The following is a 22,958-nucleotide window of genomic DNA, read 5'->3' as shown; positions in this document are numbered from 1 at the left end:
TCATTCTTCAGGAAAGAGAGATAGAAAACATAATAAATACGAAGTTATTCCATTGGACATGTTACCCACTCCATACATTAATTCAAAATGAACAGCAGTGAAACAAGAAACTGCCAAAGTCTCAGAAATATAAGTATTATTTACTGGGGGGGGGGAAACAAAAAAAAACAATGGCTCATGATTTAGAGCACATTTTACTCTTCAAATTTTAAGGAAAACCCAAAACCATGCAAAATAACTTTAATAAATATAAATGTGTATTTATGTAGTAAAGAACAAAAGCAATATAAAGCATTCTGTCAAGTGTCAATTACTGTCGTACAGTCAACAACAGACTTAAACCTGTCTGAATATTACTTGATCCAAAGACTAGCACATGTAAAGGTAAAAGGTTAAGCTGTCTCCATACTTGACGTAATTAAGCACTATGCCATGTAGGCATATGGGGGAGTGGATGTATAGACCCACGTTTTGTTGATCTTGGCACTAGTTGGTGGTTTGTGGTCAGATTCAAGCTCCAGCCACTTTACCCCCGGTAAAGAGCCCCCCCCCCACGGTACCCACTGGATAGGAGGCTGGGTGGGCCCCAGAGCCAGTCTGGATGACATGGAGAAGTGAAAATTCTTGCCCCCACTGGGGCTCGAAATATGACCCCTTGGTCATCCAGCCCACAGCCAGTTGCTACACCAAGACTAGAACATGTAAATACTGAAATGTTCATAACAATATTTATTATGTCTACAACTGTTTAGATTCTAAACATACTGTGACATGTATACCCATTGCTAGGCAACGACTCAGTAAACACACTCCTGCAAAGCATGTGCATGCAATAAAAGGTTGTCCATTGCTAGGTAACAGACCAGTAAATACGCCTCCTTAACAATAAAGGCTGTGTTTTCTGTGTGGTCCATGCCGAGTGGTTATAAAAGGACACAGTCACACCTTGTGGAAGCAGGTTCGAATACCTCCACCGTGACCCTGCAAGTCGTAGGAGGCGACGAAAAGGGCAGTCTCAAATTTGAGACAGTAATATATGGTCTTGAGTACCAAGAGACTCGGACCCAAGAAGGACTGCGCTGGCAAGGACAAGCAGCATATAAAGACAGACCCGTCCTTTAGTCAGAGATGGCGCCCCACAGAAACAAGACCATAACTGTAAAACAGTAATAAATATCTGGTCATGAGCTCCAGATGGGGCTCGACGCCAAGACTTACTGATTGTCTGACTATCAGTCACAATGTGACTTTGACTCTGTCTTTGACTTTGACTTATAGGCAGTTCAGTTGAATTCTAGCAGTTATCAAGTACAGTTGAAACACAGGACAGCGTTCAGACAGAGTTAAATATAGCAGCCGCCGAAGACAGTTGAAGTCTGGAAGTGCCTACAGCAGAAGAAGTAATTGTGATACTGAAGATGTGAATTATGTAAGTGTGAATAGAGGTGTGCAATAAATTCGCTAGATCCAAGACCGGTGTGAAGTTATTTGTCACATCACACAGCTAACACGTGACAATATTTCTGTGTTGGATTTTATGCTCTTTGTAGTTTATTTTTAGCAGCAATGTCACTAACACAGACTGGACTGTACTGTACTGATGGACTGGATGATAGTCAATAAAGAATCAGAAAGCATGCAGAGGAAAACAATCCTAAGCCTGACTGAGGAAAACCAAGAGAAACCTAAGCAAGGACAGGCAATGCTGCAGTCAAGAATCAAATCAATGTTTCCCAGATACAAGTAGTGTACAAGTGTTACTGTTTCAGTCATACTCTTCTGCGCCACATAATTTGGTTGGTGTTACCAACAAATGTTTTGTGTCAATTCTACCCTGACAATGGAGGCAGTGTGTTTGTCTGAAATGTTGATATCTACCTACCAGATGACATGGTATTGTAAAGCAGAAGACTGCAATCTTTCATCTTCCATTTTGAGTGAGTGAGAGAGAGATAGTGTGTGTGTGCATGCGCTTACTTGAACTACCCCCCCCCCCAGAGGAGAAGTGACCAGTTACAGCCAGGCCTCTCCTCTTGTTGAAGATGAGGTCCCATTTCAACACATGTAAAAGCCCGGAAAGAACAAAAATATGGTCATGGGTCCCAATAAGGCTCAAAACCAAGATTGACTGTGCTGATGAGGACCAACGGCAATTTACTGGATTGGACTACCATGACATGCTTACTTACACTCCAGTTAATGAGATATTGCATTCCAAATGAGGTATGGGGCTGCTGCTGGCATGAATTTGTAAGACAGAGGGATTCACAGTAGACTTAAAATCTCTTTCCAGACTGCTTTCATTGTTTTGAAACAAGAAGTTCTAGGAAGAACAAAGCACTTACTTTCCTTTGATACAACATGGACCACACACAAAATGATGTGGCCAGCAATTCTTCTACTGTTGCGTGTGAATTTGCTGCTATGGGAATGTGTTCAGTGAGCTGTCACCTGACAATACCACAGGGGATACACAGACACATGGACACAGGGTATGTAGGCTAACAACAGAGAAACTCTCAGAGGTGGTGTCTTCTCTGCAGCCTGACCTGAACTTACATGAAGAGGACAACTCTCTGCTCAGGACCGTGGTTAGCAGTCAGTTGCAGCATGCAGAAACCCAACAGTTACAAGACCTAATTACTGAGTCATTGCCAGGCAATGGCCATCACCACAGCACTTCTCTGACTGCAGTATTCCAGCTTTCAGGGACTCTGTCACATATATGTTTGTATGGTATTGTAAGGGCCATCTCTTCTTGCTCCATTACTCTGGCTTACAGGAGTTACAGGAGATATACGGACACAGCAAGGTGAGCTCATTAGCCCCCTTTCAATTTTTTAAAAAAAATTAAGGCTAAGAGTAAAAGGAGATTATAATATCACCTTGCTCTCTGTTTCTCTGCATTTCCCCAAACACCTGAAAACCAGAACAGTTGAGCCAGAAGAGACGGCTGTTGCTAGGTAACAGCTCGGTAAACACGTTTGTGCAGCAACTACGCACAAAAAACAACAGAAGAACTGTTGGATGCTGGGTTTTCTATGCTGTCCATGTTGTCTGCATCATAGCAGATACTCAGTATGTAGTTAATATAATCAGATCTAATGATGTGCCTAAAATGTGATGAAAGCCAATTTGCAGGGCTGAGCAAAATCACTCATTGTTTCATTCATGACAAGGAAAACATTCTGGAATTTCTTCATTAATATTTACTCCGGCTCTTTTGTTTTTTCTATTTCTCCACAGATACAGAACAGCAATTTGAGGAGTTAAGATGTCTTGTATACATGTATCATACAATACTGTGAAATGACGCCTGAAAGCCGGAACAGTGGAACCAGAGTAGACGTTCATTGCTAGGCAACTTCTTGATAAGGCATTCCCACTGCAACAAATACACAAGCAACAACGAAGGAATTGTTAGGAAATGGCGTTTTCTGTTGGGTCTGCCCCGAGACTATATAATGAGGATCCCAAACCAACTGAGATTTAGTTGAGAATCTGCAGTCGAAGATAACTGGGAAGAGATGGCAACAAGATAGATGGCAGTTGGCAGTTGCAGCAGAGAACTGGATTCAGAGTCAACAGCTGAGATGATTGGGGAATGAACAGAGTTCAGTTGACTTGGATGCCTGGCTGTGCACTGCTGTTACAGTGAGACCATTATAAACCTGATGCCAGGATATGACAATTGAAAATTGAGAATACTTAGCATGTTCTAATGATTTGCAAAGTGTGTAGATTAGCTATAGCATTATAATTAACTGCAGTTAAAAGTTGTGTGTTGAAGTGATCAATGAGCCCAATATCCAACCCTGTCTATAATCACACACCCCTAAATACATGGCAATAAAAAAACAGTACTTTGCATGTCTTGCACATTATGTGATGGTTAGTAGTGGGGGGTGAAGTTCTTGCAGTAGCATGGGTAGGAGTGATTTCACTTCCGCAGAACTGTCTAGTGAGTGGAATTTTCTTCTGATGGGTGAACTGAGCCAATATTTACTGACCCTTCTACATTCAGAATAATCGCATATGCTTCTATGTCACATTAAAACATAATTAAAAAGTAAATCAGTATAAATCTGTGACAGTGGACAGCTAAGAATATATAATACTTTGGATCAAAATATTAACTACTGTCAGCAGTGAATAAACTAGAGTCCAATGGAAAAACATCAATGTGTTACATAAATATAATCATGTCTGTTCCTACCCGACCACTTTGTTAGCATCCCACTCGGCATCAGTGCTACCAGACTGCACAGTGTTCCAGCAGTCCTGCTGCTGCTGTAGTGAGGGTGATGCTTGGGCACCATTCTCCAACCTGTGCGTAGGATCTAACCTCTGGAACGCAGAGACATGCCCTACATCCCCTCCATTTGCATTTGGTTGCCTTACGGTCTCTGATAATGATCTGTGATGACTGTGGTGAAGTGCAACGTGACGCCGTGCAGATGGAGATGGAGGGGGAGGGGTGCACCTGCAATTTCAAGTAAACACAACTTGAGCACTGCATAATCAAGGTGTCTTACTATGCCCATCCCTTACTCTCGGTTGGGCTTACAGAGTTTCTGGCACTTTGTCCATTGTCTTGTATTCCAAAAGAACAAGAAGAAATCCTAATCCTTCCAGCTGCACCATTGCCCTGGGGTCAACTCAGCCTCTAACAGAAATGAGTACCAGGAATCTTCCTGAGGGATCTGTGAGCCGATTGTCTAGAGAATGTGGAAGCCTTGACGTCTCACAACCCTACGGACCTCCACAGCCTGTTACAGGGTTAGCTTTACATTTTTTATTTCAGAATACTAAGTAAAAGGTAAAGTTGTCCCCATGCTTAATTAATTATAAGCACTACACCATGAAGATGTAAGGGGGAGTGGATGCATAGATCCAAGTACTGTTGACCATGCCAATAGCTGGAGGTGAGTGGTCAGCTTCATGCCCTGGCAGCTTTACCTCTGGGGAAAGGGCCCCTGGTACCCACTGGATAGGAGGCTGGGTGGATCCCAGAGCCAGTAAGGACATGGAAAAGAGAAAAATTCTACCCCCACGAAGACTCCAACCCTTGGCCGTCCAGCTCACAGCCAGTTGCTATACTGACTGCACTATCCCACTCCCATCAGAATACTAGATAATGGACATCTAGAAACTCAGTAATCCAAAGTGTAATATTGCTGCTGTCAGAAAATCCCTTACAACTGGCTTCTTCTCTATGTGTCCAAAAATGTGAATGCACAACAACAACAACAACAACAACAACAACAACAACAACAACAACAACAATAATGGCACTTAACCCTTAACTTCCGACGTGCACCGATCAGTACAGTGATGGGTATGGTTGAAGTAGCCGAAGTACACCGATTTGTGCAGTCGGGCATTTGAACTCCCTTACCGGAAGCACCCGCACTTTCCGCTAGTAGAAGCGAACGCCCAACCCTATATATTTAGTTTTAAATCGTGTTCAGTTTAATGTACATACCTTTTATGTAGTTATCTGTTTGATGTGTATACAAGTGCATTCCCCTTGCGCCATGTAACTGAATCTTGCTCTTGTTTGGTACTTCTTGAAGCACCCGAAATGCATAGTCCCACGTCACATATCTTGCACTTCAGTTGCCTTTCATTTTCTTCCAAACAACGTATCATTGCCATTTTATGATGATATGAAACCACAATATTCAAATTCACCATGAACTCACAGAAAACTGATTGCACTCTGTATCTCAGCTAGATGCATGTGTTTGTTTATGACTTTAGACAGGGCAATATTCTACCTCAAATGCTGTGGAAGGTCTTGGCACTGAAGAAGGGAACAGAACCCTGTAACCTTCCTTGAACTGCAAAGCTTTCAATTTTCTATCCTTTAGTCAAAAGACTCAAATATCTGAAGAGTGCAACAAAGATGTGAAACTTGCCAGCAGAGAACCAAATGATTCTATTGCTTCCAGCTGGTTTATGGTACCAGAGATGTTAAAATATTTCAAGTGCCTGAAGCAGGAATGATTTTAAAATGCAGAACTGCTCTATGAAGAAGAAGGGAACAATTTTTACAGTGTGCGTCAAAATTACGAGAAAAAATTAAAAACAGAGCATAACTTCTTTGTCTAAATATCTTCAAATCTTACATTACACTATGCAACACTGTGTTCTTTGCTGATTAAAACAAAGGTAATTCCATTCATTTACATGGTGCTATTGAAAAGTTAAAAAAATTCGAATTTTGTGTGTGAATGGTTATGAGTACATCGAAATACCACTAGGTCTCTCCCCACACACCTTTCTTGAATTGGTGTGGCAAGCAGGGTCGAGTTGAGTGGTTAGGTTTATTGTTGGTGAACGTATTTCCATTGTTGTGTTTCCGTTTGCGGTTATGCGATGGCTGACCTCAGAGAGCAGCGTGTCTGTATAACGTTTTGTTTTAAACTTGGGAAAACCGCTGCAGAAACGCACCAAATGTTGAAGCAAGCTTTTGGTGAAAACAGTTTAGGCCAGACACAAACTTACGACTCGTACAAGCATTTCAAAAATGGTCAAACATCGACTGATGATGACAATCGTTCAGGACGGCCATCAAGTGGCACCACACCAGAAAATGTCGCAAAAGTTAGGGATCTGATTCTACAAGACTGTAGACTGATCCTCCAAGACCTCTGTAACACCTTGGGACTAAGTTATTGTACATGTCAAAAAATTCTGTCAGAGGAACTGAACATGAGGATGACTGCAGCAAAGTTTGTGCTATGACTGCTGCAAAATGAACAGAAGCATCGCTTGGAAGTCTGCAGGGATCTTCAACAACCACTTCAAGAGGATCCAAACTTTCTTTCAAAGGTTGTCACTGGTGATGAAAGTTGAGTTTATGGCTACGACCCTGAGAGCAAGCAGCAATCGCTGCAACGGAAGAGCCCTTCTTCACCTCGGCCAAAAAAAGTTTGACAAGTCAAGAGCAACATTAAGTCCATGTTGATCTGTTTTTTTGATACTGACGGGATTGTTCATAAGGAGTTCGTCCTTCCTGGTCAGACAGTCAATAAAGAGTTCTATCATGATGTTCTAAGGTGTTTGAGGGAGGACATGAGGAGAAAACGTCCAGAGAAGTGGCGCACGAACGACTGGGTACTCCACCATGACAACACACGACCGCATACAGCTTACATTGTGCAGGAATTTTTGGCTAAAAACAAGACGGCAGTTGTTCTGCACCCACCGTACTTGTCAGACTTAGCTCCATGCGATTTCTTTCTCTTCCCCAAGATGAAAATCAAATTGAAGGGGCGAAGATTTGATACAGTTGAGGAAATTCAAGCAGAAACGCAGACAGTACTAAACACCCTAACAAAGAAAGACTTCCAGGATGCATTTCAAAAGTAGCAGAAACGCTGAGATCGGTGTATGCGCTCCCAAGGGGACTACTTTGAAGGTGACAGTGCAGAATAAGATCCAGGTAAGACGTAATAGTATTTTATATTATATTTAAGCATCCTGTTGCATTCCACACTTCTATATGTACAATATAAACTCCGTCGGAAATGCAACGCTTTATTGTAGTTCTCGTCCCCTTTCTTTCACACTACATNTGACAAAACTGACAAGGGGAGTTCTGGAATATCGGGTGTCGATTGACGACACAGCAATGAACAATTGGAAATCTGGAGTTTAAATGTTAATATTGAGTCCAGTGTGACAGCTACGTGAAGTGAAATACACCTGATGATGGCCGGTTGCGGCCAAAACATGTAGTGAGAAAGAAGGGGGACAAGAACTACAATAAAGTGTTACATTTACAATGGAGTTTATATTATATAAATAGAAGTAATAGTTTTTATTAATATATTTTGGGACCTTTTGGATAGTACCACATATCATAAAAATTATATTATATACAGCATTTTTAAATACAGTGTAAGTGTTCCAACAGGAACTGACATTTAAACGCAGAGCAGCTAAGGGCATTTAAATGCACACCAGCAGCAGGCATTTAAATAAACTCCGGCCTGCTCAAGCTAACACCATGTTAAAAGTCTGGCATTTAAAGGTTAAGTCTCCAGCTTTTCACCATTCACACCTGCGTCAATATACCAGTAATCAGCGTGGGATTGGAGGTGGACATAGTGATTTTGGAGCAAACCTTCCTCTGAGCACAGGTCAAGAGTCAAAATATATGGACACATAGTCCTCCGTGGTGGAAAAATAATTGGCATGCAACTAGTTTTTCAATCAGCAATCAAGAACTGGTTTTCAGCATCCTGGAAATCCCCACTTGGTTTATGATCCATGCGGCTCTGGATAGAAACAGTCATGAGGGCTTAGGGTGTGGTCTCTAATATGGATGCAGTAACTGTGGTTTATGTGCTACTGGCACTACTTTCATTCAGATCTCTGGGCCGTTTCAAACTCGCTGCACCTGATTTCACGAGGTTTTGGAAAATTAACCAATGTCAGCATGGTTGCAGAAAAACAGTGATGTGCCATTTGCCTGGCAACCAAAACATGTCTGAGTACCAGATTACTAATGTTTCTGGGCATGGAACTAACCTACACCAAAATTTAGGCAGTCAACTTCTCGACAATACTGATAATTATCAGTATTGTTGGGGCTTCTCAAGTAGTGCTCAGCTTTGTGGAGGTAGTTAATTATAATTAACTAACTCCACAAAGCTGAGCACTACTTGAGAAGCCCCAACATTTCACAGAACATGAGGCTTCATTACCATGTCCAAAAGAGCCCTCCAGTAGTCCCTATCCAGAGTCACATGAATCCAGTCCAGACCATTTTAATATTATCCTCCCACCTACATCTAGGTCTTCCTAGTGGCCTCTTTCTTTCTGGCTTTCCCACCATTACTGATAACAGAGACGTGAAAATATGGTGTCCTGGCAACTTTCATACTTTAATTTTAAGACAGGTGATTACAAATTCCTATAAAGCTCAATTTTCAGTCCAGGAGCAGGGGAATTTAAATTCCTGATATTACTGGGATGGCAGTGAGAGTTCATGTCAGGAATAGTGGTTCTGTGTGCGTGTTGTGTGTTCACTGACATTCTGGAGAAACATGATGCCTCCATCTTCAGGGGCAAAGTGTAAGCCAATCTAGCTCCCAGCATCTTACTGATCATGGGCTTGGCTTATATTTTGACCCTAGGCAGTACACTCCTCTGAAACCTTCATGAACTTCTATCAAACTACATCGTGATACATCCCAAAAGATATAAGTAAGTACTCTTCAGTCATGACTGCGAGAACCTCAGATCCAACGACATAAACTTCCTTGCCTCTTACCTCTGAATTGGTGTGTTGCACGACGAGTTAACCTCACACTGCTGCTTGGCTCTTGCGTACCATTCTGCCACATTCACATCTGCAGTCTCATACTTTTTCATAATCGGAAGTTTCAAAAGATCTCTGTACCTTGGCCTGTGCCTGTAATTCTTTGTAAGGCTGAAACAAGAAAACAAAGAGTGTAATATTTTTACAGCAATCAGCAAAAAAATATCCTTGTGTACCACAATCTATGATAGACGTAAAATAAGGACATTCTACTTCCAGATTCTAAAGGGTTCTGACAATGGTGTATAACACTCAGAATTACTGGGTTTTTGGACTTTTCCATCGTCCAGTATTCGAGAGACTAGAAAACACATTTCAGAAACTGGATCTGTTTCTGTCCCTTAGAAAGAAAGAACTCTTTCTAAGGGACACAAATGAGTAGGTGTCTTCCCCCTCACCTGAGGACGGAAACAGATGCAGTTTCTGAAACATCATGTTTTCTAGTCTCTAGAATACCAAAGGATGGAAAAAATCCAAAAAGACAGTAATTCTCAGTCTACTTCTGTTGTACCACACAACATTCCAAGAGTTAGAACAAGTTGTAATATGTTTGTATAATGCAACAATTCTGCAAATTTAAAATCTGTTTAATTATATTGAAAACTCTATGACTTAAGGAAAAAAGTTGCTGGACATAAAACATGTTTCACTTTTCTCAATAACTTGTCTTTAGAACTTTCTCATTCCAACAAATACTTGGGAAATTATGTTGATGACCACACAAGGAAAGCATCCACTACAGCTGTATGTTTCTACACAAACTGGAATGCACTGCCAAGTTTCTTAGCAGAACTCCATTATATAAACTTTCATGTAACTTCATTCAATGGTTCTCAAATTGGTACACATGAACGGAAAGACAGACACACGGTGAAGCTGACATGCATTTTTGCAACCTTCTGTTTGCAAAGGCACCAAAAATCGTCCCATCATGTTCTCATCTGAGAATTTCTGCAGTGATATCATAATACTAACCTATATCATACTGCAAGATGACCACTTAAAATTATAAAAATTATACAAAAATAATTAAAAGAAAAACATTTAATTTAACAAAGAACTAGAGTAAAACCCAAATTAAAGTTTCTTTAGGGAGCAGTGACTTGACCATTAAACTAAGGGAAGTGCTGCAGATTTAACACTGCTATTCCTGATTTAGGACCATTGAAACTGAAGTTAAATAAGAGAAAATCTTAAACAGAAGGTTGCACTGTACACTATCCACAGCTATGTAACATTTCTGCACAGCTCCAAAGTGATTTATTCTGTGTAGTTCACAAACAGATTTTCTTCTTGTAAGTGGTTCATGTCTTCACATGCTTACAGTCACACTGAACACAAAGATGTAAGGTGTTGTCTCCTGCGCTGTGACACCATGTAGCCTAAATGATAATACCAATTCCTGTTCCAAGAGAAAGAAGAAAATGTGGCATTTTGGCTTTGGAACAGAAAATGAAAATATTAAAAGACTGCAAGGAGGCTCAAGATTGTGTGAAAATTGGGTGCTTGTAATAATTTTCTTCATACAACTGGCAGATTCATGTAAACCTCATACACTCTGGGTAAACTCACTGGGGCTGTTATCTGTGCCAAGGTGGAGTGGATCTCCATTCGAGAAACTGTCACCGCGATTAGGGAGTGATGAAACTGATGATGGAGCAATCACAGCTCCTGAAATGTTGGAAATTCATTCCATTTCAAAACAGAAAACTGTCTGAGAACACTCCACTGCAATTAAATGAGTGAAAGCTTCAAATTTTAGCTGAAAACACTCCCCAACAGTTAAACCCAAATTTAAGGTTTGCTTTCAGTGTATCACATCTCAAAAGGCAGTATCTTCAGAGTCAATGGTACGAGATCCTCAAATCATGAACGCAAGTATCATTAAAAAATTACGGTCACTATGCTCAGCTTTTGGTTTCGGTACTCACCAGTATGTGACAAAGTTGCGGAAATCAGGGCTGAACGTCTGGTCTGCAGGAAGTGACGGTGGGTCATCTTGCAGAACTTTTGTTAGTACTTCGAAATCTGTCTTGCAGTCTTTGTATGGAAAATTACCCGTAGCAAGTTCTACTAACGTGATTCCAAGACTCCATACATCTGCTCGAATATCGTAATCTGGCTTCAGAGGGTCTGGTGGATCTATTCTCTCAGGCTGATGGAACAAAGATAGGAACAGATGTCAACAGGTATGATTCATCATATTTGTCAGGCAGCACAGTGAAAAATACAGCTAACTACAAATTAATTAAAATTATAACTAATCACAATTAAATAAGTTTAGGCTGTTTTATGGGTTGCGGGCATGATCAAGACTGGACACGTAACAACCCTAACTCTATGCTATGCACTATTACAGTAGCACTGTGCCGACAACACCCACATTTCAGTTTCACTCTCTGACTATTCTGGAACACGTCACATACATCGAATATATGTACTTCATTACTTTTGATTTATGACATAAATAGTTGTACCAGTTGTAGATAATGGTAAGGTAAAAGGTAAAGCAGTTCATGGAGGTAGGCCTAGGCCCACTGGGGCTGTAGTGCCAAGGTGGGGGGAAGGTAAAGCTGTCTCTGTGCTTAACTAATTAAGCACTATGCCTTGAAGGCGTATGGCGGAGTGGTCGGCTTCACACCCCAGCCACTTTACATCCAGGGAAACAGTCCCTGGCACCAATTGAATGGGTGGGCCCCAGAGCTGGTCTGGATGATGTGGAAAAGAGAACATTCTTGACCCTACCAGGACTTGAACTCCGACCCCTCGGTCGTCTAGCCCGTAGCCAGTCACTATACTGACTACAGTAACCTAGCTCTCTGCAGATAATGGTACCATACAAAATTACACCTTCCTCAATGAAACAGCTCCAAGTTAAATAATAAAAAAAAGTGTTAAGATGAAAAATAACACCAACTTACTGCCATGTATGCTGCACAGCCTGCACTTCTCGTTTTCGCTTTTGAGTCAACGAGTCGGCCAGAGATCCCAAAATCACACAGCTTTACATTTCCTTTCTCGTCTAAAAGGATATTACTTGGTTTAACATCACGATGTATCACACCATGCCTTTCTTTCAGATAGTTCAGCGCTTCCACAGTCTGCAAACAAGTTTTTAGTGGAAAGAAAGTTAACATAAACATGGAAAAAATTTAATTCAAAACTTCCTAAACTATTTAAGTTGGTTGTCCTCTGGAAATTAAATTCATGCAGCTGAACATTTAATATGATTTCAAGATTATTATTGCTTTATTGACTTGAGTTAATAATGAGAATTCTTTCTACTGGGAAGGAAATTTGACAATCATTCAACTGAATTTCTTGTTTACATGAGTGGCGTACTGCATTCAAGATGGTGAGTGATCTCTCCCATGGCCATAAATAGCAGTCAATCATGTGAACATTAACAAAGTTGAGAAACATATTCTGGCCAATTACAACATTTCAGTGCATGATATCTTATAAGTTAACATTAATGCCAGCAACACAAACACAATCATTCCCAAGTGCCTTTGCTTTCAAACATGAACATTCAAGCCTCATATACAGAATGACCAGATGAAAGGTATCCAAAATAAAAAATTCATATCTCAGAAGCTGTCATACATGGATCCAGTTTATGTCATCGGAAAGGAAAACTCTGCAATTTTCTTTTCATGCCCTGCTTATGCGCATGTGCCACCAAGTTAAGAATCACCTGGACAGAGAGATGGCTGGGAGATGGATCGGCAGATGTGAACCAATTGCTTGGCCTCCTAGGTTGCCAGATTTAACTCCAATGGATTTTTTTATGGGGTTAAGTGAAAAACATTGTCTACCAGGTTAAGATCAACGAGCTTGAACAGCTGAAAGCCCGCATAAGGGACATTGTGACTATGGTAATACCAAACACACTTCAAGCAATGTGAAACAAGAATATTGTCACGTGTTGGGCGTATAACGCGACAAATAAGTTCACGCAGTTGTTTGGTATAGCGAATTTATTCTGTTCGCTCACCTTACACACACTTTACAAACATCTGCACTTGCAGTGTTACAATCACTGCTTACAATATTCCGGCCGACACTGGACTCTCTTCTCTGGCGGTTATTCTAGGACTTTATTCTAAGATGGCTTGACCACGACTGACTTCTAAGATGGCTATTCCGAGACTGACTGTCTCTCGTCGAAGCTGGGCTATTTATAACCTCGGCCGCTGCTAGGGATATGAATCCTCTGTTATAGCAGTAAGCATTGCTTTTTCGGTTCCGCATTTCCTACGCAATGACCCATTGTTATTGCATTGTCTCTGTGGGAACGCTTCGCGTATTCGTCATAACCGTGGAGATTCGATGTTCTCTACACAACGGCTCACTGTTGGGATTACAGTGCCGCTATTGTTACTTCCTATGCAATGGTTCTTTTCTGGCGTTTCCACAGAAGCGACTCTTCTGGATTCCAGACACGTTACAATATCATCTAGATATTTGTCGTGCCACCAAGGGAGCCCACACAGAAATTTACTGAGAAAGTTATATACCCAGAAAAAACTATGATACTTTTCCTTCACAATGGTATCACCCATAAATGTGTATTATTATAATTATTTTATTCTTGATAACTTTCATCCAGACACCATGTACTGTACGTTCCATGTGGATAGGATACAGCTGCCAAAACGAATGGAACACAAACTGTTAATAATAAAGGGAAAATACAATTCTATCACAATTCAAGACTTCAATGAGCAAGTAACATGAAAGTTAATGAAGATTAGGGTCTACTAGATAAGATACAATATTGTTTGGTAGGTAGGTAGGTAGGTACCAATGTTTTGGAGGAACCTGTTGCCTCCTTCCTCATGGCAGCCAAGCACTCATTCTATCATGAAAACAGGGGCAGCTGGTTCCTATGAAGTTTTGGTATCCATCTACCAAATATAGGACACCATAAACCTTATAGATTGCATCCTGTTGTGTGTATAATATCTTATGGTTATGACTGTCAACACAACTATAAAACATACCTATATTAAATAAGATACATATCAACATCTGTTTTTGTCTTCACCCAAAGATATTCTGCTTTTAGCTGTGTTGATGGCCATAAACTAATATATAGGGCACCATACACAAAAGGCCAATAATCTTAAATTCTAACTCCCTTGAGAACTAACAATTTCATGAAATCTGTGAAGTATGCACAAAAATATATTTAGAAAATACAAGTATGTGTACTAAAGAATGGAATACACCTTTCAACTCTTGCGTCTCCCATTCTTCACCATCAGGTTTCTGATTTTAGGGGGTCCAGAAAGTCACCTTTGATTCAAGTTAATTTATTTGCTGTTATCACTGGCACTAAACTATAGTGAAACTCACAGCATACGTGACTTTTCCTAAGATATCTTCTGGAATAGCTTTCCTCAGTCTCTTGAGCAGCTTATCAAAACATGTTGCCATCAGCTCCATACAAATCCATACATCTGACTCTGTGATGAAGCAGCCCAGACACTGCACGATGAAGCGACAATCGTGTGACTTGAGAACCACGTCAAGGTCCATAAATATTCTCTTGTTCTCTTCACTGTTTCCCGACCTGCGCATTTGCTGAAAATGGAATGGAAAGTTAAATAACGAGTGCTTGATGTTAGTTTTTGTTGAAGAAACATAACGTTATTAAGAAAGGGAGGAATACATTTTCAAAAGTGCATAATGATACATTACAGTGTAATTAACTTGGAGGCCCCAAATTAAGAATGATAAATTATACAAAATTTACCAATGAAAATGAAAACTGTCAACATGGTGTGCTGCACAACAACACTGACCCAGTGCCTGTCTGTCTGTCTGTCTGTCCAGATCTTGCCATGCTCCAACCCAACATGGTGTGAAGCAGTGCCACTTATACAAACATGGAGTTCTGTATCAGCCTGTGTCTCCAAAAAAGCACTTTTAGCATCTTCTGTGGCCCACTTACCTCCATAGCCACCAACTTGTATACTCAATAAATTGGGTTTTCATCAGTAATTACTCTGTGACTTAACAATTATCAACCTGGGGCCTCTTCATAGTAAATGAGGCACCATGTATTAGACTGAGTTCTGTTGCAGGCTATATCCTACAATGTCTGCAGCACGTCAGTGGAGAGAAAGAGGGCAGAGAAATGAATAGACAGCAAAAAGAAAATTAGAAGCAGACTGATGTATTCCAGTTCAGAAGAGAATGTGCCAAATTATGGACACATTTTTTTTAGTAAAAGCATAAATAAGGGCATACGTTCTTGCTCAATGGATTGAGAGATTTCAAGACTGGGCCCAACTGAGTAAGTTCTACCTGAAGACGAACACAGAATGCAGTCTCCGAAACACTGTGTGTTTTAGATAAAAACAGGATGATGGATAATGTCCAGAAACACAATAATTGTATTAACATACTGTTGTCACAAGCATCTAGCTCTTACCCTCAAACATGTTTTGTGACAATACAAAGTTAGTTACATAACATTAACCTTTATCGGACGGGCCATTTAATTTCTGGGAGGGGCAGCTGGACGGAGTTTATTTGAATGCCTGCCCTTCTAGAGCAATGAAATTGTAAGCGTGTTTCTAAAAATGGTGTGATTTCTACATTTTTTATGATAAACAAATGAAATCAACGCTCCTTTAATCTAGAAAGAATATAGAATCAGATATTCTAATTTACAGATTTCAATATCGGTAAAAATTTTTTACACTGATTCCAAAAAAAAAATTCCCCGAAATTCATACATTTTCTGCACCATGCGTTCTAGCAGTGTAATACATTTTCTGCACCATGCGTTTTAGCAGTGTAAGTCCTTGTGGCGACCTCACATTCAATGGTTTCTCTTGTTGAAACTTATTTATCGTATGGGACATGTCGGTATGCAGGACTGTACGCGTCTGAAATCGCTCGCTGTGTAATATGTTAGAAAGACACAGGAGTACATTCTCGGAATATGGTGTTGCCAGATCAGTCATTTGTTCATTCATTGCAGTCAAACCATTTGTTTGTAACGATTTTGAAACATCGCAATATAAGGTTAGCCACCCATGACATCATGTAGCATCTTTGAAGCAGATATTCAGTTCAGCCAAGACGTGAATGAGATTTTTGTAGGTGTGGGCTCGAGGTTATGATTTATGGCTTCTGGTCGTGGTCTAAGCACAGAGAGATTCATTGCTAGAGAGCCGTATAGTTCACCATGGCCACACGATGACGTCATATGGAAGATGCTGAAATTGAGAAACAGCTGTTCAATGACACAGATTTGGACTGCTATTCAACCGATTCTGAGAGTGGTGAGGAAAGTTGGAGTTCTGATTCCGCGGACGAAGGGTCATCACCTTCGTCGGCAACTTGGGGACTGCCAGACCAGTGTGGCTGGAGAGGTGTGAATAATTATTCCGGTGTAGCTGCGGGGATAAATATCACTGCAGCTCCACACGTGAATAAGGATTCCACCCCTCTCTGCGTTTTCATGCTGTACTTTGCGGGGATTATCCATCTGCTGGTGGAAGAGACGAATAGGTACTATCACCAGTACCTAGACAGACTTGAAGACGGACCATCTCCGCTGCCTGATGTAACTGAATCCGAGATGTTTCTGTTTCTAGGAATAATCATTCAAATGGGACATGACATTAGAGACACACTAAAGGACTACCGGTCGACTGCTGAACAATTTGCCACGCCTTTCTACTCTAACACAATGAAACGCGACCGTTTACTTCACATTCTTCGTTTTCTACATTTTGCAGACAACAGTACAGAAACTGACAGGAATGCTGACAGTTATGACCGACTATGGAAAATTCGGACCATCTTCGACACTCTCAATGACGCATATCAAAAATATTATAACCCTTCTGAACATTTGGCCATAGATGAAATAATAGTTAAATTCAAGGGAAGGGTGGTTTTCAGACAGTACATTCCTAAGAAGCACAAATTTTTCGAAATCAAAATCTTCAAAATTTGTGACGTGCTGTGTATACCTATGACATGAAGGTTTACTTAGGAAAAGACAGGAAACATGCCAGCCAAGACGTGACAGCGACACATGCTACAGTTAGGGACCTATGCAGGTGTATTGAGGGCATAGGTCATAAACTGTACATGGACAATTTCTTTTCGTCACCAGACTTGTTCGATGACCTGATGACAAAGGACATAACGTGCTGTGGGACAGTCAGACCTAATCGGAAGGGCTTGCCTGACGATTTTCGACGAAGATAATTTCAACTGAAGAAAGGTGACATTCGTGTTAGGGTGAGACAGAACTTGACAGCACTAGTTTGGAAGGACAAACGTGACATACACATACTGACAAACATGCAATGTCCTCTAGCAGATGGTACTTTCCGTAATGAGCACGGAAATGCCATCAAACCATCAGTTGTTGTGGATTATAACACGCACATGGGTTATGTCGACAAAGCGGACAGAATGACAAACAGTTACAGCATCAGTCGTAGGACCTGGAAATGGACAAATAAACTATTTTTCCATCTCCTGGATCTGACAATTCTGAACAGCTTCATCTTGTTGTCATGTGTGGCATGAAATTGTCACATTGAGACTTTCGTCTCGCCCTTGTGTGCAACATGGTGGAAGAAGCTGGAAGGGGTCCACCTCGCACTCAAAGGTCCATTGGTCGACCTCCTGCCGTGTAATCGTTAGTAAAACGATTAGAGGAAGCCCGACGACATCACTGGCCTGCTTCCTCTAAATCGCAACTGAGGTGTCATGTGTGCTCTTCGCGTGGGAAGCGGTCTAGCATTCGTACGAAGTGTGTGAGGTGCGACATCAGACTCTGCATTTCGGAATGTTTTTGGCAGTACCATACGAAGGCCACATTACCATAGATGACGCAGGAGGGAAGGCTGTTTCCTCATGAAGATGGTGAACATATATCATGTAAGTAGAGCAAAAATTTAATTTTAAATTTAATTTTAAAAAAATCTTTACACGTGTGGAATGCGCGACATCATATGATGTCGTTCGGCCATTTGGCCTTACTTTTAACGTCATATGACGTCGCTAGATTACATTAGATCATGCAGGAAGGAAGGCTGTCTCCTTATAAAGGTGGTGACCAAAAATCATGTAAATAGAACAAAAATGTATATTTTTAATTTAATTTTAAAAAAAACCTTACACGCGTGGAATCCGCGACATCATATGATGACATTCGGCCAGCTGCCCTAACTTTTAACGACATCATATGATGACGTTCGTCCGATAAAGGTTAAAATGGCACTGGCGTGGGAAAACTTTTTATACAGGAAATGTATCATGCAGCTTAAAAAACGGTAAACTTTGGGGCAATTCTTGGGACCATAATAATTTGAATATCTTTGGGAGGAGGGGGGGGTGGAGAACACCTTAGAGAGGAACCTGTTAAGCACGCTCTGATATATTTATGTGGTTAAACGGTTGCAAAACTACCCATATCCAAAATGGTCACAGATTCTGATTACAAGCAAGTGAGAGGTCCAAGCTGTGAATACCATAAACTGAAATATCTACTTCTTGTAACAAAGCGGACAGTGTGGTTTACCACTGTACAGCAGTATGACATTCCAAGTTATACATCAAAAGTAATGTTATGCATGTGTGGCTGTAATAAGAGTCAAGAAGACTGCTATGATGCAGATTTTGACACACTGGTAAAGCGATGGGAGAAGTATATCAATGTTGGTGGATATATCAAAAAATAAATGTTTTTTCCATGTTTGAATATCATGTTTTATGTTTTATATCCATTTCTGACCTACTTACTGACTCTTCCTCGTACTACAGAGGCTGTGATGGCTGCACATACAAATTTTTTTTATAAAATGGTTCCGAATAAAATAATTTAACATATATAATAATTTTCAATTAAATTCAGTTAGTGTTTATTTATGTGCAAACTTAACAGCACAGAAGCCAATTACAAAATTAGCATGAGTATATAAAAATATGCAAAAATAACTAAAAAACAATGTACAAAATATGAGAGTCTGTATAATGGCAATAAATTAATAATAATTCCAAGAAAAATTAAAGTTAATATTAACAGGCAAGAACAATAAAATAAGCACATTTCCAATGGTTATGCCATTATGTGGCGAGAAAGGACAATACGCGTACATACACACATAGAAGTTAATAACAATAACTCAATTAATTAATTAATTCTTACTTATTTGTCTGCTAACCCAACAACAATTATAGCATATCATAAATGATTGAGGAAAACGTTCCTGGCTCCGAATATGTCAACATCCCTGCAAACAACATTAGCAGCTGATGCACATCTAGCACAGGGACAATTTTTACATGAGGAGCAGACACTGAACAGTGCAAAGTCTCTGATATACCAAGAAGGAACTCGGAGACCAACAATTCCCATAATGGAAGGGCAGAATTTCAAACCAAAGTCAACTTGAGTAAAAAAGTCAGCATCAAGGCAATGCCACCTAATACATGGAGTATACAATTGTAACTCCTCCAGAGCAAGAGAATAGCTGTAATGGACTGGAGGAAAGAAACGACTGAAAAAGAGGGCCACAAACCTCTGCTGGATGTGTTCCAGCTGTTGGCATCAGTTGACGTAGTTGAATTTGGGACTATGGACGCATATTCAAGCTTAGATCTATCTAATGCAATGTACAATCTGAGCATACATTCTAGAGATGAGAAATTCAAAGTAATGCTACAAACTAGACGTAACAACTGTGTGTCATAGTGTTCTTCTCTGTGCTTCGTTTCTTGTAGCAATATTTGGTATCTTTGTGATATGTGAGCTGGTGGCAAGAATGTGGACACATATATACAGCCCTCATGGGCTATACAGTATTATAATATAGCATGAATATTTAAACATATCATCATATATACCTGATGATGGCCATGTGTGGATAAAATATGTCATGAATTTACATAAAACCACAGATTAAGTGGTGATTTGATAAAAAATATGTGATGCTGCATTGAAGACTGTACTGCATGCGCAAACACATACACTCACACACTCACACACACATCTCAAGTAATCAATTAATGCAATAGGATGCTCATATACACATTTCAGGACCTTACATAACTTGTCATGGTGTTGTTAGTAATTTTAGGAAACAAACTATATATAGGAATGGCCTCCAGTGGCATAATACCAATATCAAATTTTTGGAGAATCAGTCACAGATAGCATGATGATCTCATAGAGCTATTTATTTCCCTTAAGGAAAAAGGTTAGACTAAGACAAATCAATATTTTTGGAGACCGAACATAATGAAAACATAAATTACATAAAAGAGAAAATGTTGTATTGAGAGGCAGAAGATCACTCACCTTAACCGCTATAACAGTCTGACTCGGTTTGTGGAGCATTTTGACAACATGGCCGCAGGTTCCGTTCCCTAATTCGCCTTGGTGCTCCAAGTCCTTAATCTCCGTTTTGTATTTCTAGAAGAAAAATGATCAGAACTGGCATTGGCAAATGCTGTTGGTGAACCATCAACAAAACATGGTTCATCCATCTATTCCTATAATATTTTGCGTCATGTGTACAGAGAAATGTGGACCATTATTACCAAGACTTCTGTCAGCGTACATTGTGGACCGTATCGCAGCAACTAAACATCACAGCTGCACTTACTCCAACATGTTCCCCCCTCCCCTTCTACAGTCAAAGAAGGAAGTGGGGGGGGGCACACTGCTTTTACAACAGGTTCTCAGTGCTACAGAACATGACCATCACAGCTTTATACCATTTCCTTCTACACCTACATAACATCAGCTGTGCAAGTACAAGTATTATGATTGTCTTTACACAATTTCAGGTTAACATACCAACAAATGGTTCAGCATTAATGTTTCATGAATGTAACTTTCTCAGTAGGTCATTAACCAATAAGCAGTATTCGGTTCCAGTGTATCTACTGTGTCTATTCTGTGAGTACTGGTGATATTCTGATGCACATAGAGCTATTCCTGTAACAAGCTGTGGAGGCCCACAGCATTATGAGACATAGAGGCTCCCCACATTTTCAGCTCACAGATGGCAGTGAGCCTTACATGCTCACTGCCCTTTACCCCCAGGAAGATTCCTGGTGCTCTTTAGGGGATGAGTTGACCCCACAGCCATAGTGAGACTGGAATGATTTGCTTGTAAGTAATGTGAACAGCATAGATGTTAGCACGTAATCTATAATTTCTCTGTAGAAAATACATGTTCAGTGCACACAGCATCATCTTTACTGTTTGCATCCTGGTGTGTGTCATGGTCTGTGGTATTCTGCCCATCAACACAACAATGAAAATAAACCAATCAAATTGTTTACATTTGTTTTATTTAATAACTGTTACATGTTTCAGTCCACATTTGGAACCATCTTCTAGCAGTTTCATTAAATACATCTCATGTTACTGAAATATTCTAATATGGATCCATACCAGTGTTGAACATCATAATCATATAATACTAATTTTAACTATTACAGGCTTGTAAAAATGTTTCCAATTTAAAAAATTTTTTAATTTTAAAATTCTCTCGTCATGATGTTGTAAAATTCTATGTTATTTTGTACCGCATTGCAGGTGGTATTTCCAGGCCAGCAAACTCTTAGTGGGTGTTGTACTGCTTTTGTGTGAATTGTGGACATCAGCAGTGCACTGTAATCGCTTGCATCTCTGAGTCATGTGTCATTCATTCATTCATTCATCTGTAATCTGTCAAGATGACAGGTCCACAGTCTCTTCCAAAACAGTTACTCCACTTGATGCAATCGAGAGCTTTCTCCTTCAAATAAAAATATCCTCTTCTGTCCTCAAGGTCATCCAGCATCTTCTTACGTCTTCTTCCTCGTCTTCTGGTCACTTCTATCCGTCCCTCTACCTTTCCTTCAATAACTTCTTTTAGAAGGCAGTTACCGCGTAAAACATGACCAATCCAATTAGCCTTCCGTTTTCTTATTTCTTGTAGGATATTCCTCTACTCACTGACTCTAATTAACACTTCTTCATTTCTCACATAATCGGTCCAACTGATCTTCTCCATCCTTCTCCAACACCACATTTCAAAGCTTTCCAGGTGTTTCTTATCTACTGCCTTAAGTGTCCAAGTTTCAGCCCCATACAAAGCAATGCTCCAAATGTAGCATTTCACTAGTTTCTTTCTCAAATTTAAGTCCAATTTGCTGGTAAAGATTCTTCTTCTTGCTAAATGCAGCTTTTTCCATGGCAATCCTAGATTTAATTTCACATGTACACCTTCCATCATCTGTTAGCAAGCTACCCAAATATTTAAAACATTTCACATTCTCCAGTTGTGTTTGGTCTACCTTTATTGTGACTGGGGTTGGTTGTCTCAAAATTTTCATTACTTTTGTTTTTTCCACATTCATTTCCATGCCATAGCACCTTCCAATTTCGATTAGTCTATTGATCATACCCTGTAGCACAGTTTCTTCCTTAGCCATTAACACAAGGTCATCTGCATATTTCACAGTTTAAATAATTTGCCCTCCTAATTTGAAGTCTCCAGGCCCACCCAGAGCTTCCTTGGTAAGGCATTCGCTGTACAAGTTGAACAGAATTGGTGATAAACAGCATCCCTGTTGAACTCCTCTTCCA

The 22,958-nt window shown here is 40.2% G+C and overlaps 1 protein-coding gene across 2 annotated transcripts in view; it reads right to left on the bottom strand.

Moving 5' to 3' along the window:
- LOC111867889 (dual specificity mitogen-activated protein kinase kinase 7) overlaps positions 1-22,958 on the bottom strand; it is a 55,917-nt gene that overhangs the window by 26,189 nt on the left and 6,770 nt on the right. For both annotated transcript variants that reach the window (XM_023858094.2, XM_023858095.2), the window contains exons 3-8: positions 20,676-20,789; positions 14,696-14,923; positions 12,256-12,435; positions 11,266-11,489; positions 9,287-9,445; positions 4,217-4,483 (exon numbers count right to left, since the gene is read on the bottom strand). In XM_023858094.2, coding sequence (XP_023713862.1) covers positions 4,217-4,483; positions 9,287-9,445; positions 11,266-11,489; positions 12,256-12,435; positions 14,696-14,923; positions 20,676-20,789 — 1,172 coding nt within the window. The remainder of the gene's footprint in view (positions 1-4,216; positions 4,484-9,286; positions 9,446-11,265; positions 11,490-12,255; positions 12,436-14,695; positions 14,924-20,675; positions 20,790-22,958) is intronic.

The sequence above is a fragment of the Cryptotermes secundus genome, unplaced genomic scaffold, assembly GCF_002891405.2.
Source record: "Cryptotermes secundus unplaced genomic scaffold, Csec_1.0 scaffold91, whole genome shotgun sequence".
NCBI lineage: Eukaryota > Metazoa > Arthropoda > Insecta > Blattodea > Kalotermitidae > Cryptotermes > Cryptotermes secundus.
Note: the sequence above shows the minus strand (reverse complement) of the source record. Positions and strands in the feature narration are given on the sequence as shown.